The sequence below is a fragment of the Physeter macrocephalus genome, chromosome 11 (genome assembly GCF_002837175.3).
Source record: "Physeter macrocephalus isolate SW-GA chromosome 11, ASM283717v5, whole genome shotgun sequence".
Classification (NCBI taxonomy): domain Eukaryota; kingdom Metazoa; phylum Chordata; class Mammalia; order Artiodactyla; family Physeteridae; genus Physeter; species Physeter macrocephalus.
In genome coordinates this window covers 148,308,198-148,322,762 of record NC_041224.1, presented here as the reverse complement: position 1 = coordinate 148,322,762, position 14,565 = coordinate 148,308,198, and the positions used below count along the sequence as shown (strand labels likewise).

At 38.6% G+C, this 14,565-nt stretch overlaps 1 protein-coding gene across 1 annotated transcript; it reads left to right on the top strand.

Annotated features, from left to right (window-relative positions):
- The first annotated feature begins 488 nt into the window (after positions 1-488).
- ATP6V1D (ATPase H+ transporting V1 subunit D) lies at positions 489-13,260 on the top strand. The gene is made up of 9 exons (XM_024134020.1): positions 489-682; positions 5,096-5,213; positions 5,993-6,072; positions 7,441-7,508; positions 8,234-8,278; positions 9,361-9,464; positions 9,916-9,982; positions 11,171-11,249; positions 12,346-13,260. The coding sequence occupies exons 1-9, from the start codon at positions 642-644 to the stop codon at positions 12,485-12,487; spliced, it is 744 nt and encodes a 247-aa protein (XP_023989788.1). The 5' UTR covers positions 489-641; the 3' UTR covers positions 12,488-13,260.
- Positions 13,261-14,565: the final 1,305 nt, after the last annotated feature.

Genomic DNA, 14,565 nt, shown 5'->3' with positions numbered 1-14,565 from the left:
ACAGGATAGAGGCCCCTCTTCGTCACTGACCATAGAGTCCAGGTCCTCCGAGAACAAAGAAGAATGTGGACCTTAGGAGGACCTGAAAAGTACGTTTTCTCGCTGTCTTTAGCTTTCGCTAAGTAACCTTCAAGGAGCAGGTAAGAGGGAGGACTCTGATTCCTCGTCCCTGAAAAATAAATCCTCTCTGAAAGCTTTAGTCAACCATGAGGTGGCGCTGTGACCAAAGATGAAAAGTTGAGGAAGAGAAGGAGTGTACTCTTCCCTGTTCTTTCGCCTTGCCCTGCGCAGCCGCCTGGGAGCTGGAGACCGGGGGGGTGGGGGGAGGGGGCGGGGGTGGGGGGTGGGGGCGGGTGGGGGGGGGGGGGGCTAGAAGATGAACCGGAAATGGGGGGCGGTTCCGGGGTGTGCGCGCCTCAACATCCGGGCATCGCCTTCTTCCTGTCGCCTTCCCCACACCCCTACCCCCACCCCTACCGACAGAAAGCGGAAGTGAAGAAGGCGTATCCTGGCTGCCTGTTAGCAACGCCGGGGGGTCACGTGACACAACCAGCTGACTCAGGTGGAGCAAGACTCAGTGGCTGGGCTTGTTACAGCACGATTGCCCGGCCAGGGACCCGGGCTGAACAGTCATCGTGAGAATGTCGGGCAAAGACCGAATTGAAATCTTTCCCTCGAGAATGTAAGTAAAAGAATGGAACGAACAGGTGTTCAGGAAGACCGTCCCGAGCCGCTGTCCCTCCACACCCTGGACCAGCAGCGGGGCTCCTTGTTTCCTGGGCCAACCCTGAGCTCTCTCCAGTCTCTTCTCTTGAGTCCAGGGCGAGGCTCCCTGAGGGGCCCCTTACACATTCCTCTGAGTGAACCAGACTGGACAGAGCAAGTCCAGCCCGTGAGAACAGGCGCCCAGCCTGCTGGCTTTTGTAGAGATCCGCTGACTTTAGTCATTAATCGAGCCATTCATTCCATATTCCCTTATTGATCCGGACACTGGATTTATATAACTATGAATCGTCGCTACTCTTGCCCTAACAGAGCTCACAGTTTAGTGGAGGGATAGACAAGCGGACGAAGTTCGATAAATGCTTTGAGAAGGGAAGTCTACTGCGGTGGGAAGCAGGCTTCTAAGCCAATTTGGGGGTTGAATCGAATCGCCCTAAAGTGGGCGTCAGGTTCGATCTTGGATACCCCTACTCATTTTCCAAGATCCCCTGAAATGTCACAGCGGTGGGAAGCTATACCTGAATTTCCGAGGCACTCCTTTTGTTCTGTCACCATTGCATCTCATTCAGACTTCTGTTAATATCACCCATCACATTGTAAAGTGCGTATTTGTTTATGTATATTTACCACTGAACTGTGAGCTCTCTCCAGGATGAGAAGTGTCTTATTAATCCACAGAAGGTTCACAAAAAATGTTACTTGAATGAACCCATGCCGTGGAATCTGTTCAGTTGTGGCCTCTTTTCTCTTTGGGCCTGAATTCTTTGTCAGGAGAAACATTTTAAGTTTTCTCAAATGTGCCTAACAACGTGTGGAAGGTAAAGATTGTTCTTATTTGCCCTCTCCCCCTCCGCCTGCCCCTCTTCCTTTTCCTCTTTTTTTCACTGAGGAGCAGAAAATCAGTTTTGGCTTTGACACTTAGATCTTTTGATTGTGGTCCTATCTCTTTGGGGGTGTTCTGTTGTTTTTCTTTATTCTGACTTTTTCCCAGAGAATCTGAGGATGCTTAAAATAAGAGTTATATTTAAACCCCAAACCTAGATTTCTGTACCTACCTGGGTGGCTACAGCTTTTAATGAAATGAAGGGGTTTTTGTTTGTTTGGTTTCTACCTTCGCCTGTTGACTTTCTAATAGCTGTTTGTCCTAGGTGGGAAGTAAGTCAGTTGTGGAGAAAGGCAGTGCCTGTGAAATAGATAAGGATCAAGACTACCCTGGGGTAGTGAGGACTGTAGAACTGCCAGCACTTAAAGACTCTGACTCCATCCAGACCTCTGCCCTGAGAGACACCAGACTCTAGCATGGCTTCTAGTAGCCTAAGGCTATGTTCCTAGAATGACTCCAGCCCCTAGTAAAATGCGGCTATGTTCCTAGAATGACTCCAGCCCCTAGTAAAATGCCTGCTTGAGAAAACTCATCCAGCCAGAATTTACTCTTTGTTCTATGCAACACCTGAGACTATGCCCCTGACCTCCCTTCCTTAATTGCCTGCTAGCAGACACAGCTGGCCTGATGGCATTTCCAATGCCCAACCTTTTGGAATTTTTCTGACTGGCGTCCACTCTCACTCTCCTCACTCATTTTAAAATGCCTAATCACCTGTGCACAATGAGAAAGGAGCTCAGCTCTTTCCCCTGCTGTCAGTGGTTACTGAATAATATGTTTTCACAGCTTTAACTAATGTCTGGCTGTGTTTATCTTTGATAGTAGTCAGAATGTTAACATTTTGTTTTGTTTTGTTTTTGAGACTAGGTGAAAATACACTCTTTGGGCTTAGACAAGAATGATAGGTTTGCGAAGGTGAAAATTGCTATTTGAGAGTACTCAGCTTGCCGATTGAGAGGAAAATCAGGTGCAGGAAGTAACTGCTTCTCTAAATATTTTCTGCAAGGCTTATCAGCAGGTACTTTGTCATGTAGTCAGATGCTTTTGATTCAGCTGGAAGCAAAGTCATCATCCTAGCTGAAGGTCAAACTTTTTGTAGGGCCAAGCAGCTCTGTAATTTGTAAAAGAACAAGTGTTTAAGGAGCGAGGCTAGAAAATACACTAGTGACTTCTGTTTCAGACACTATTACCTTACAGTGTTATCCTGTGAAATGGGGCTGTCACCCACTAAGGCACCAGAGAGAGCAAAACAAGTTTAGAGTGGAAGCAAAAGAGGCATGAAGGATTTGGAGTCAACAGAAGTCAGTCACATCCAGGTTCTCCTACATAATGTCTATAAGCCCTTGGGCAAGTCACTCTTTGAGTCTCAAGAATTAAAATTTGTCTATTTCATGAGAAAAGAAATTAAATATAGGAGGAAATTAAAATTAGCGTGGTGAATTCGGTTTTATGAACCAGTTCACCTTTTTACTCTACTTGCTGCCATTTGCAGTACTAGGATTTGACTTAAATTTGGTTCAACTCTTTGAGCCCAAAGTCTGGTGGTTAGTGTCAACAACACAGTATGTTAAATGTACACATTGGGGTGCATAGCTCTTGCTTAGGCTGGAAGCTGAACCAGCTTCACTTGGTTAGACCTCCAATGAGGCTAGTCAGTGCAAATTCAGCCACTGATAGCTAGTTTTTCAAAGACAGAACTGTTCACCTGAATTATATCCCCTTAATCTATAGGTGAGGCAGTATGGCACATGGTCGGGGTACAGTGGACCTAGGTTTGAACCTTGGTTAAATCCCTGGAGTCAGAAATCTGTTTCAGGTATTGCTCTGCGTTTTCTTCGCTGAGTGACTGTGGGAAAGTCGTTTCACTTTTCTGAGCTTCGTTTTCCTATCTTTCAAGATAATGTCTAGGGCTTCCCTGGTGGCGCAGTGGTTGAGAGTCCGCCTGCCGATGCAGGGGAACCGGGTTCGTGCCCGGGTCTGGGAAGATCCCACATGCCGCAGAGCGGCTGGGCCCGTGAGCCATGGCCGCTGAGCCTGCGCGTCCCGAGCCTGCGCTCCGCAACGGGAGAGGCCGCAACAGTGAGAGGCCCGCGTACCGAAAAAAAAAAGATAATGTCTAAAGCGCCTTCCAGCTATAGAATTGTTTTAGTAACCTTTGGCCTATGGTAGAAGATTCAGTATAATCTAAGAATTTAGTCAGAAGTTTAGCAAAAACTATTTTGCAGTTGGTAATAACACCAGTCATATGAAATTATGTCCCCTTAAACATATCACTTTAAGCATGTTATACAATTGATTATTGAATCTTATCCACTTTTTTTCTCATTATTAAATTTTTTCTGGCATATGGTAGCAAGAATGGAAATGTCAATTTCTGCTGTTGCTTTCTTGACTTTGGTTTTGGGGTTTCTGATGGGAAAAGATTGAAATAGGGAGGTAAGGAGATTTCAGTGGCTTGTCACTTCTTAGAAGTGTTTACTTATATGTGTCATTTGTTACCTGGAGTCATTTACAAATTAGTAAAGTGATTGGTAGTAGAGTCTTAATTGATGATATCAAAACACTTCAATGCCACACTTTTAATGGAAAAAGTGATAAATGATTGTGGTATGAAATACAGAAGGTAAAACAGAATATAGTAGTAAAAAGTAAATCCATTTTTTTCACTCAACCTCATTTTCCAAAGGAAACTGTTACCACTTTCTGTGAACCTCTCTGTAACTATTCTCTTTATCTGTATAAGCACATTCATCCCTTACTGTGCATAACTGAGACAATGTAGTATGAGGAGCACATGCAGATTTACCTTCCTCTTTTTTTTTTAATGGCTTCATATCATTCTGTTGTATGATGAACCATGATCTGTGGAACATTTAACTTGTTCCCACCCTTTTGCTATTACAAATAAGGCTGGGCTACTCATCCTTGACCTTGTACATGTTTTTGTGTACATGTGGGAGTAAATCAGGGGGATAAATCCCTTTAAGTAGAATTGTTGGTCCTGAAGGTAAATGCATTTCAAATTTTGATATATATCATTGGACAGATTTTTTTTAAATTCTTAGTGCATCCCTAATGGAAACATATACTGTTTTAACTCACAAATCAAGTAAGTATTTAAACTATGCTGGCATCATAAAATAGTTCTAATAAATATTTATTAAATCATAATAAAATTTATTAAATTATTAACCAATTATTAAGTAATATTTATTATAACAATTATTAAATTATTAACGTTATTTATTAACTTATTTATCAAATTATTAAATACTTATTTATTAAAGGATTATTTCTGTTTTAAATAAAAAAGACTTCTTATTTATGGAACACTGAGGGTGGAAATCTACAGTATTGAGAAACCAATTAAGCCTGTCAGTTACAAATGGTATATATTCTTGCTCTCATGACATCAAGGAATTAGCATAATTTTAACACCATATTGGGGAAATATTTTAATTTTAAATGTCTTTAACTTTATTTACATAGGGCACAGACCATCATGAGGGCTCGGTTAAAAGGAGCACAGACGGGTCGAAACCTCCTAAAGAAAAAATCTGACGCCTTAACTCTTCGATTTCGACAGATCCTTAAGAAGATAATAGAGGTAGAATGAAGTTTGCTTAGAATTGTATTTATTTTAGAAGTATCTATGGAAAATCCAGCACGGCCGTTGGCATTTTAATTAAACTTTTTTCTTTCAAAAGTAAAAATGCTATTATAAATGTAACAAGTTTCAGAAAGTACATTTAATAAGATTCAAACTCTTTACTCTTGCCCCCAAACCCCACTTGATCTACTCTGGCCCCTGCCTGCCCCTCTGATCTCATTTGGAGCTTTTTTTCTAACATCATCCTCTAGGACCTTTGCATTAGCTGTTTCTAATGCCCAAAATGCTCTTTCCCCAGTATTTATTATAACTGTCCTCTGGCCTGTCTGGTAACTTTCTACCCACCTGTCCCAGTTTTTCTTCTCTTTCAAAAAAATTACTGGGTATTCTCAAACATTAAATATTCCAGATTTTAGAATCACTGTGCCTTTAGGATTTTGAGAGCAGTATAGTGAATTTAAAAGATTAATTTGAGCAAATCAGCATGGACTCATTCAGGAATAAGGTAGGCCCTTCAGTAAAGATTCAGTTTTCTATTTCTTAGTGCCTTTATTCCAGTATTTTAATTATAAAACTCATGGTTTTGCAACATTGTTAGTAACCATAACCAAAACTGTTCAAGCAAAATTGGATATATTTATTTTATTATTACCAAATCAATATTTACATGTACACCTGGTGTAAAATACTGATGGTTGTTAAAGGAACATGATTATGATATGATTTTTCCCTGTAAAAAACTTGGTTTTATTGGCTGTTGGTTTTTGCTTTTCCAGACTAAAATGTTGATGGGTGAAGTGATGAGAGAAGCTGCCTTTTCACTTGCTGAGGCCAAGTTCACAGCAGGGGACTTCAGGTAAGAACACTTAAGTGGGGTGTTTTGAAAAACAAAGTGCTATCATGTTCATAATTTCATTTAAAAGCCTCTTTTAATTTAAAAAAATACATAAGCATTAAAGACAAATGATATAGTAATAATAAGAACACTTTTAACCCCATCACCTTAACACTTTTGTGTTTATTACCACCCACGTGTATCTGTTACATAGTTGCAGGCACAGAATACTTAATATTTTACAGTCCATTTTCATTTAGTATTGTATCATAAACATTTTTCCCTGTTTTCACATAGCTGCATATTCTTTAGATGTATGATAATGTATTAACGTTTTCCTGTAATGGTGGGCCTTTGGGTTGATTTTCAGATTTTTTGATTATTAGAAAAGGTGCCATGAACATCTTTATGTATACATTTTTAAATTTCTGTTGAATTATTTCCTTAGGAAAATTCTTGAGAATGGAATTGGTTGTTTAAAGGGCATGGACTTTATGGCATATGTCAATATGTGCTTTACAAAGTGTACAAAATGGCTTAGTTATTGCTTTACATATGTTATGTTTAGTTATGTCATTTGATTCTCCAAATAAGCCTGTGAGGTGGACCAGGCGAGCATTGTTGTTCTCAGTTTAAGTTTAGTGCCTTCCTAAAGTCAAATGACTACTCAGGGGCAGAAGTGGAAGTTTTCAGGGTTTTTGATTTTAGTCTTCTTCACCAATAACACAATGCCTCCATTCTTAGTTTGTGTTATCTGGGAACATTACCTGTGGACAGTCTTATGGCTTGAGGGGCATAAGACCTTTTGAAGTAGTAGACTTTTAATTTTTGCCAGTGTTGGTAGGATAACAATTTGCATTGACTTTTCCATGAGAGGGCGGGAATAAATAGTGTGTATGTGGTATGTGAAAGTGTTTTAGGGTGGTTATGGGGAAGACACTTTATTCTGTGATAGTAACAGGTCGGGAGTCAGACAAAGCCAGATGGAAATTAGGTAGATTCCAAGGTAAAGGAATTGAACTCCTGCTTAGACACACCTAGAGGTTTGAACAGCAAACCCAGAAGGCAGGAACGTTTTCTCCAAATTACATTAGTGGAATGAAAATCCCTAAAGTCACATCCATGCACCACATGTCTGATTGAAAACGTAAGCAGTCCATTTACATTAAAATAATTCTTTGTATTCTTATGGCTAATGTTTGAATATTGTTCATACTTTGCTCTCTGAGGCCCTCCTCTGGTAGCAGTGATTGTTCTTTTCTGAAAGAAGACAATCATCAAAGCATAATCGTGACATCTTACTTTTGTTGAAGTCACCTGATGGGTCCCTGTTGGTTTGTTTCTCACTCTAAACCCTCAACTAAATCAAGGCCTTTTCTTTTTCTGCAGCACCACAGTAATCCAAAATGTAAATAAAGCCCAAGTGAAGATTAGAGCAAAGAAAGATAATGTAGCAGGTAACTTTTCAACCCTTTGGAACTCTTTGTGGAGAAAAGATAACATTTTAAAATTAACCCGTTTATACAGCAAGATCTTGATGGCCCAATTAATCTTTTCTCCTTAGACAAAGGTGATTGGCTTTATATATAAAAACTTGTTTACTGGTGGTTGCCGGGGGGGTGGGGGAAGGGAAAGCTATTGTTCAGTGGATGTGAAGTTACAGTTATACAAGATAAATACATTTTAGAGACCTGCTGTACAGTCGTATAGTTACAGTTAATAGGGTGTTGTGCACTTAAAAACTTAAGAAAGTAGATCTCATGTTGAGTGTTCTTAACACATACACACAGGAAAAGGGACACAAATCTTTTGGAGGTGATGGATATGTTTATTACCTTAATTGTGATGATGGTATCATGGGTGTATGCATATTTCTATACTCATCAAAATGTATACATTAAATATGTGCAATTATCTGTATATTATGTGTACCTCAAAGATGAAAGAAAAAAAAAAAAACATTGTAACAGCCAGATCCCTTACTAAGGATAATTTGACTTTTGAATAGGAATGAACACTTAAGAAGGAAGGTTCCTAAATTCATTCATTGAAACCAGTTACAGTTCCAGGCAATCTCTTGACTTTTGAGTATTTGCTGAAAAAGAAACACAGGAAACAGTGGTTAAGAAACAGTACTTCAAGGACATGTTTGTGAATCCATATATGTTTCTGTGTTTAACAGGTGTTACTTTGCCAGTATTTGAACATTACCATGAAGGAACTGACAGTAAGTGTGAAACTTTTTATGTGTGTGTCTCTGGGTTCTTCCAGTTCCTCTTTAAATGAACCGTATTCTGGAAAATTATGATAAATAGACCTGCTTAGAGTTCAGTGGTTCCAGTGTTAGAAACCTTCTTTTTTTTTTTTGGCCTCGCCAGGCAGCACGTGGAATCTTAGTTCCCCGACCAGGGATCAGACCCGTGCCCCCTGCATTGGGAGTGTGGCGTCTTAACCACTGGACCGCCAGGGAAGTCCAGAAGCCTTCTTATCAGATACATTTGGGACAATAGTTTATTAGTTAATCAAAAAAGTGTTATTGCAGGGAGTCACAAAACATTGTACATTGCTTAAAATATTTTATTTCAACCTAGAAATTTAGACTCATTTGCAATTTTAAAAATATAAGGCCATGGCCTTTCTTTGAGTATGAATCCACTGATTAGACTTCCATGTTGTCTTTCTGCATAAACCACACCCATAATGCATTGCTTATAATTTCCAGTTTGGGTCTTTTTAAAGTAGAGTAAGATCTTAGACACTGATACAATCTGAATGCTGAATCTTCCTAGACTTTTATAGCCAGCCTGCCCAATTTTTTTATAATTGTCTCACCTTTTCCTAATTTGACAGCATGTTTCAGGTAGTAATGCATCTTTGTTGAGTCTTTCCAAAGTAATCAACTTTCTTTCATAAAAACAACAATATTCTTTCTTTGGCCCTCATATTAAATTGGTTCACATCAAATATTTAGTACTGCTTGAATAAAGAAGTAGAATATTCTAGAGAGTCACCTGTTAACAGAGAGTGTCACCTGTACCGGGGCATCAGGCAGTATAATCTACAAAGGGAAGGGGTGCATTGGTTAATCCAGCAAGCTAACTTCTCCTATAGTTAGATTTAGAATAGTATCCTTGTGCAAAACTATTCAGCAATATGTCCTACAGTTTTGGGGGAGTGAAATGGGCACTTAGTGTTTGGGTTAGTGAATTTGTTTTTCCATGATTGGTATTATTCTGACTTATGTTCTTTTGGGAAGTTATGGGGAAGATTACACCCTAAATACAAATGTTGTCTGACTGGTTCTTTCAGGTTATGAACTGACTGGTTTAGCCAGAGGTGGCGAACAGTTGGCTAAACTGAAGAGGAATTATGCCAAAGCAGTGGAACTACTGGTGGAACTAGCTTCGCTGCAGGTAAGTTTCTGAAATGGTGGCTTCTGTACCATTGTCCCTACTTTTTACTACTAACAAAATGTTTGTGCAATGGTATAGTTTCACTCTTGGCTAGGTGAGAACAGCAATAGTCAATATAGATTTAAATGCAAATATAATATGGTTTATGCATGAAAGCCTTTTTTCCCCCCCTTTATGGCCAGTTAATATATATCTAGGTCATTAGTGTATGATTCTCTTCTCTTGCCATTTTTATAACTTCAGGTGAGTTTGAAGTAAACAAATTCTAATAGAATGGAAATCATGTTAGCTCTATGGAAATCTCATAAGAATTTTCTGTTCTTTAAGTATGTTGAAAAGAAGTAGTCTTGGTTTCCAAATGTTTTCTACAAGTGCTGAGTGAAGGCAAGTGGTGGACAGGGCATGATTAGGAACTTTGTGCTTATATTATCAATTTATCCTCTTATTTTAGACTTCCTTTGTTACTTTGGATGAAGCTATTAAGATAACCAACAGGCGTGTAAATGCCATTGAACATGGTGAGTGTAAGCTGCTGTGAGGCTCTTTGTCCATCCTCTTATCTGCACCTCCACATTTGTCACGGACCTGCTAGGAATCAGGCACTGATCGCCTGGTGAATAAGATGTTGCCCCTGCCCACAGTGGGAAGGGCAGTGAGTCAGTAATACAGATAACTGTTAGTAAATCCTTTGATAGAAGTGTGTGTATGATTTAGGGGGTAGTTAGAGGAGAGTGGTGAGTTAAAAAGTATGGAATGTTTTCCTCATTTCTGATTATTCATGAATAAAAGGTGAAACTATTTCTCAAGAGCCCTAATGTTTTTGTAAGTTCTTTCCAATGACTGAGTGATAAATGTTTTTAAACACATGAAGTATTAAACTTTAAATCTCTCTTTCTTAGGCCTTATGTCCTGTTCTCTTGCTATTCTCCTTGATTTCTAAAAATAAATTTTCCCATTGGATGCATTTATTTTCCATCTCTCATTTCATTATTTTAAAACTATGACTGCTGAATGTTGCCACAGTACTTTTTGCTTAAGAAACTCAGTTTTCATTAAAGAAACACTTATTCAATTTTAAAGTAAGAAAGGAGCAAAATTTGAGCAGCAAGGAAATTATTTTGCTTGGGCTCTATTAGTGTTAAAGAGGAAGTTATCTCATTTTTTAAAAACTCAAAACACATTTCCTGACTGCTTGCTTGTGCCAGCCTCTTGCATGGAATTGCAAGCAAAACAAAATGGATAAGGTAACAGTTCCAGTTCACAAGGAGTTCACATTCTAGAAGCAGAATAGGCAAATTCTGTGTAAAGTAGAACCTTATGATTGGCACAAAATTCAACTTACTGTATTCTCTCTGCTCAATGCTCCAGTTTTTAACAGTGGATTGCTGCTGTATTTAAAATAACATCTGTGGTTCAGTGTTACATATGCATATAAATTCAGTATATTCAGTGTTGTATATATCACGGTCCAGTGTTACCTGTCCATAGAAAAGACAGTATGAGGGCATATTCCAGAATATTTATTAGTTAACTATAGAGAGGTTGGATTATACTTCATTTTATTTCTTTGTGTTTTTGGTTTTTTACATTAAATGTACATTTATTTTACAGTTAGAAAAAATAATTTACTGTTATACAGATGGAGCACTGGCAATTTGAAAAAAGGTTTGAAGTTCTCACTATATATGTATTTTTTTAAACCCTAGTCATCATTCCCCGGATTGAACGTACCCTTGCTTATATCATCACAGAGCTGGATGAGAGAGAGAGAGAAGAGTTCTATAGGTTTGTTGGAATTTGCAGTTATTGACCATTTTTTGTTTTTCCATATTCCAAAAGCTCAATTTGCTGAGACATGTTGGCTTATGTTCTTTAGAATTAGCACAGCTTGGGACTTCCCTGGCTGTCCAGTGGTTAAGACTCCACGCTTCCATTGCAGGGGGGCATGGGTTTGATCCCTGGTCGGACTGCGGGCAAAAAAAAAAAAAAAAAAAAAAGTAAAACTTGTATTTTATTCTGATAAGAAACGAGACATAATATTGCCAAAGGCTGTGGAGACAGATCTGTGCCACGTTTTACACACAGCTAAAATATGGCATCTCTGAAAACTTAGGCCCTTCAGAGAAACTATAAATAGCCTCGATAATTCTTTAAAATGAAACAATGATTTAGGTGGGGTGTCTCCCACATAAAAAGAAACTGGAATTAATCAGTCAGTCAACAAATATGTATTGCATGTTGAAAATGTTCCAGGAGAAAGTATAAAGTACTTGGGGGCATTACATAATAATATAAATCATACCATTAGAGAGTCAGAGTACTTGGAGAGAAATGATACCTGTACAGGAATTAGCTCTGAACATTTAGAGCTAGTAGGGACAATAAATACTAAATAGGTGGTGTGCAGGGGTCAGTGTGTCAGTTTCAGAGAAGTGGGAGATAGGTGAAGGCAGGCGTATTCAGGAAAGACATAGCTGTCTTGGACCTTGAGTAGCATCTGAGTATGATTTATAATCGTAATTAGAAAAATTTAGTTTGTCCTTCAGTTGATGTGCAGGGTTGTGGTAATCCAGATTGAATGATCCAAAATTTTAATGTCTGAATGCTGAAAACCTGTTCCATTATCAGGGAATGGATATCAAAGTTTATTCACCCTGAGACAGGAGCTTTTGAAATCAGTTATTAGCTTAAAATGTGTGTGTATTCTACCTCAAATCTTTTTTTTTAATGGGTTATAAATATGTTACTGAAATTGAAATTAATAAAGGTAGAATTTTGTTCTACTTTGTAGGTGTTTATTATCCTTGTTACAAAACAAGAAGAAATCAATTCTACTTAGTACCAAAACAGCATTCAGAAAATTCCCTCCTTCATTTTATAGGTTAAAGAAAATACAGGAGAAGAAAAAGATTCTCAAGGAAAAGTCTGAGAAGGACTTGGAACAACGGAGGGCAGCTGGAGAGGTGATGGAACCTGCTAATCTTCTGGCTGAAGAGAAGGATGAGGATCTTCTCTTTGAATAATATTTCCTGCTCTGATTCTTTCAGAAGGCCTAACATGGCATCATTTTAATTCACCGTTTGTAGGTTTGGTATGTGTGGCTATTTAATTTTTGGCCTAAGAATTTCACCAGTTGTAAAATTCCCTGATGTCCATCTATGGGATTACCTTTGCAGAATCATAATTCAGCAACCATTTATCACCAATGAGATTTGTAGAACCTGCCCAGAAACTTATAGAATTTATTCTGCAAAGTGTCACCCTACTCCACTTACATGTCTGTTGCAAGTGATCTGCTTACCAACATATTAAGAAATTCCCCTTAGGAAACAGCAGTGGTCTCAGGCCAACACACGTAGGCCAGCTACTGCTGGAACACCCTTTGTTCCTACCTACTTGCACACCATTGTCTGAGATTGCTGCAGCCATCCTTGTGTTAGTTACTGTGGGACTTCTCTCCTCAAGCTTTAGGAAAACCTTCACTTATTCTTCCTTGAATGACAGGTCTTGTCTGTCATGGGAACAGTTCTGCCAATTCAAATGTGACTATGGTAATAAACAGTAAAATGATTTAAAAATGAGTTCCTTTTTTAATGAATTTACTGCTAAGTTGTGTTCTTATCCTCAGATCACCACATGGGATTGGCATCCAAAAAGAGCTTTCTCTGCAGACATGTATGAAGTGGGTAGCTTCCCTTTTCCCCCCGTTCATATTTCAGTGTTTTACTAATAAACTTACTGAGGTGAGTGAGTGATTGTTGAATTTTGGGATACTAATAAATATGATTGCCAATGAGTTAAGAGGGCTTATTATTACTGCCATTTTTTTCTAAGAAAAAATACTAATTCCCATTTGAGAGTAATAAGGTAACTGTACTATTTTATAATCAGTAACAACTTGAGGCATTTGAATGGCCATATCAGGTGACTGAGGTTTTTAGTAGTTTGATCTGGTGTGAGCCATCCATTACTCAGGCTTTCCCGCACTCAGTTATAGGCATTGTTTGACATGATTGGCCATGGAACAGTTTTTAATTAGTGAAATTGTGACACTAGCCTTAACCGTATTGTGTTTAAATCAACTGATATTACAACCTAGGCTAATTTTAAAGAAGGTAATTTTAAAGTAATTTTGCATACATTTAACAAAGACCTACTATAAAATAGCTTAGTGGTATTAGACATTTGTGTTTTATCTATATTATCTCATCACAACAACCATTAAGAGGTACGTATTGTTTTAATCCTACATTTCACAGAAGAAAATTTTGAGGCACAAGGAGCTTGAAGTGGTGAATCCCAGATTTAAATCCAGGCAGTCTGCCTTCAGAATTTTTACATTCTTAACGTCTATCCGTTTTGCCTCCCCTATGTTAAAAGCTTTGGGCAAAGGTAAAGACATAAGGCCTGTCCTGGAGGAGCTGGTTGTTAGGAAATCCTGTTGCTGCTCACGAGAAAATCTCAGATTCAATGTAAATTCAGTAGTGATTGGAAAACCAACAACTGAGGAGTTCATAAGTCTTGAAAATAAATAGGTAACAATGAACTTAATATTTAATCCTCCCAACAACACTCTAGTGAGTTATAAATACCATCATCATCTCCATTTTGCAGGTGGAAGGCAGGCCAAATGTATCTTGATTTCAGAGCCTTGGTTCTTAAGTGGTATGTATGTACGTCTCTGTAGGAGGCAAAAATTAGCTGGAAAGTAGATGCAGAGAGAGAGCCAGGTTTCGTGGGTTTTCATGTAGATAAATTTATGTTCACTTTAAGGAACTAAGCCAGAGAAGTACCGTAGATTTTTTCCTGTGGCACTATAAACCTCTGGTACTTACTGGCTTTGGCTACCCTCTAAAAAGTGCAGAAGATTTTACAGTTTAGCATATTGTTAAAAAGAAAGACAAGAGTGGACAGAAAATTTGTTGTGTAGGGTGGGGGTGATCTGAGCTGTATGGGAAGGGAGTAGATCAGGAATAGGAATAGAAAGCTGGGCTGGGGTAGCAGGTGTGTGTATGTGTAACAAACACTTTCTGGTACATGATTGGCCTCCTTTGGGAGATACAGAGTAGGTACTATAGAAAAAGGGGAGGGATGAAGAATG

What these genes read in the sequence shown, in the direction of transcription:
- ATP6V1D (XM_024134020.1), top strand. Translation starts at nt 642, where the DNA reads ATGTCGGGCAAAGACCGAATTGAAATCTTTCCCTCGAGAAT. An exon ending in TTCACAGCAGGGGACTTCAG is followed by an intron (nt 6,073 to 7,440) that starts GTAAGAACACTT and finishes CTTTTTCTGCAG; the next exon opens with CACCACAGTAATCCAAAATG. An exon ending in TGGAACTAGCTTCGCTGCAG is followed by an intron (nt 9,465 to 9,915) that starts GTAAGTTTCTGA and finishes CTCTTATTTTAG; the next exon opens with ACTTCCTTTGTTACTTTGGA.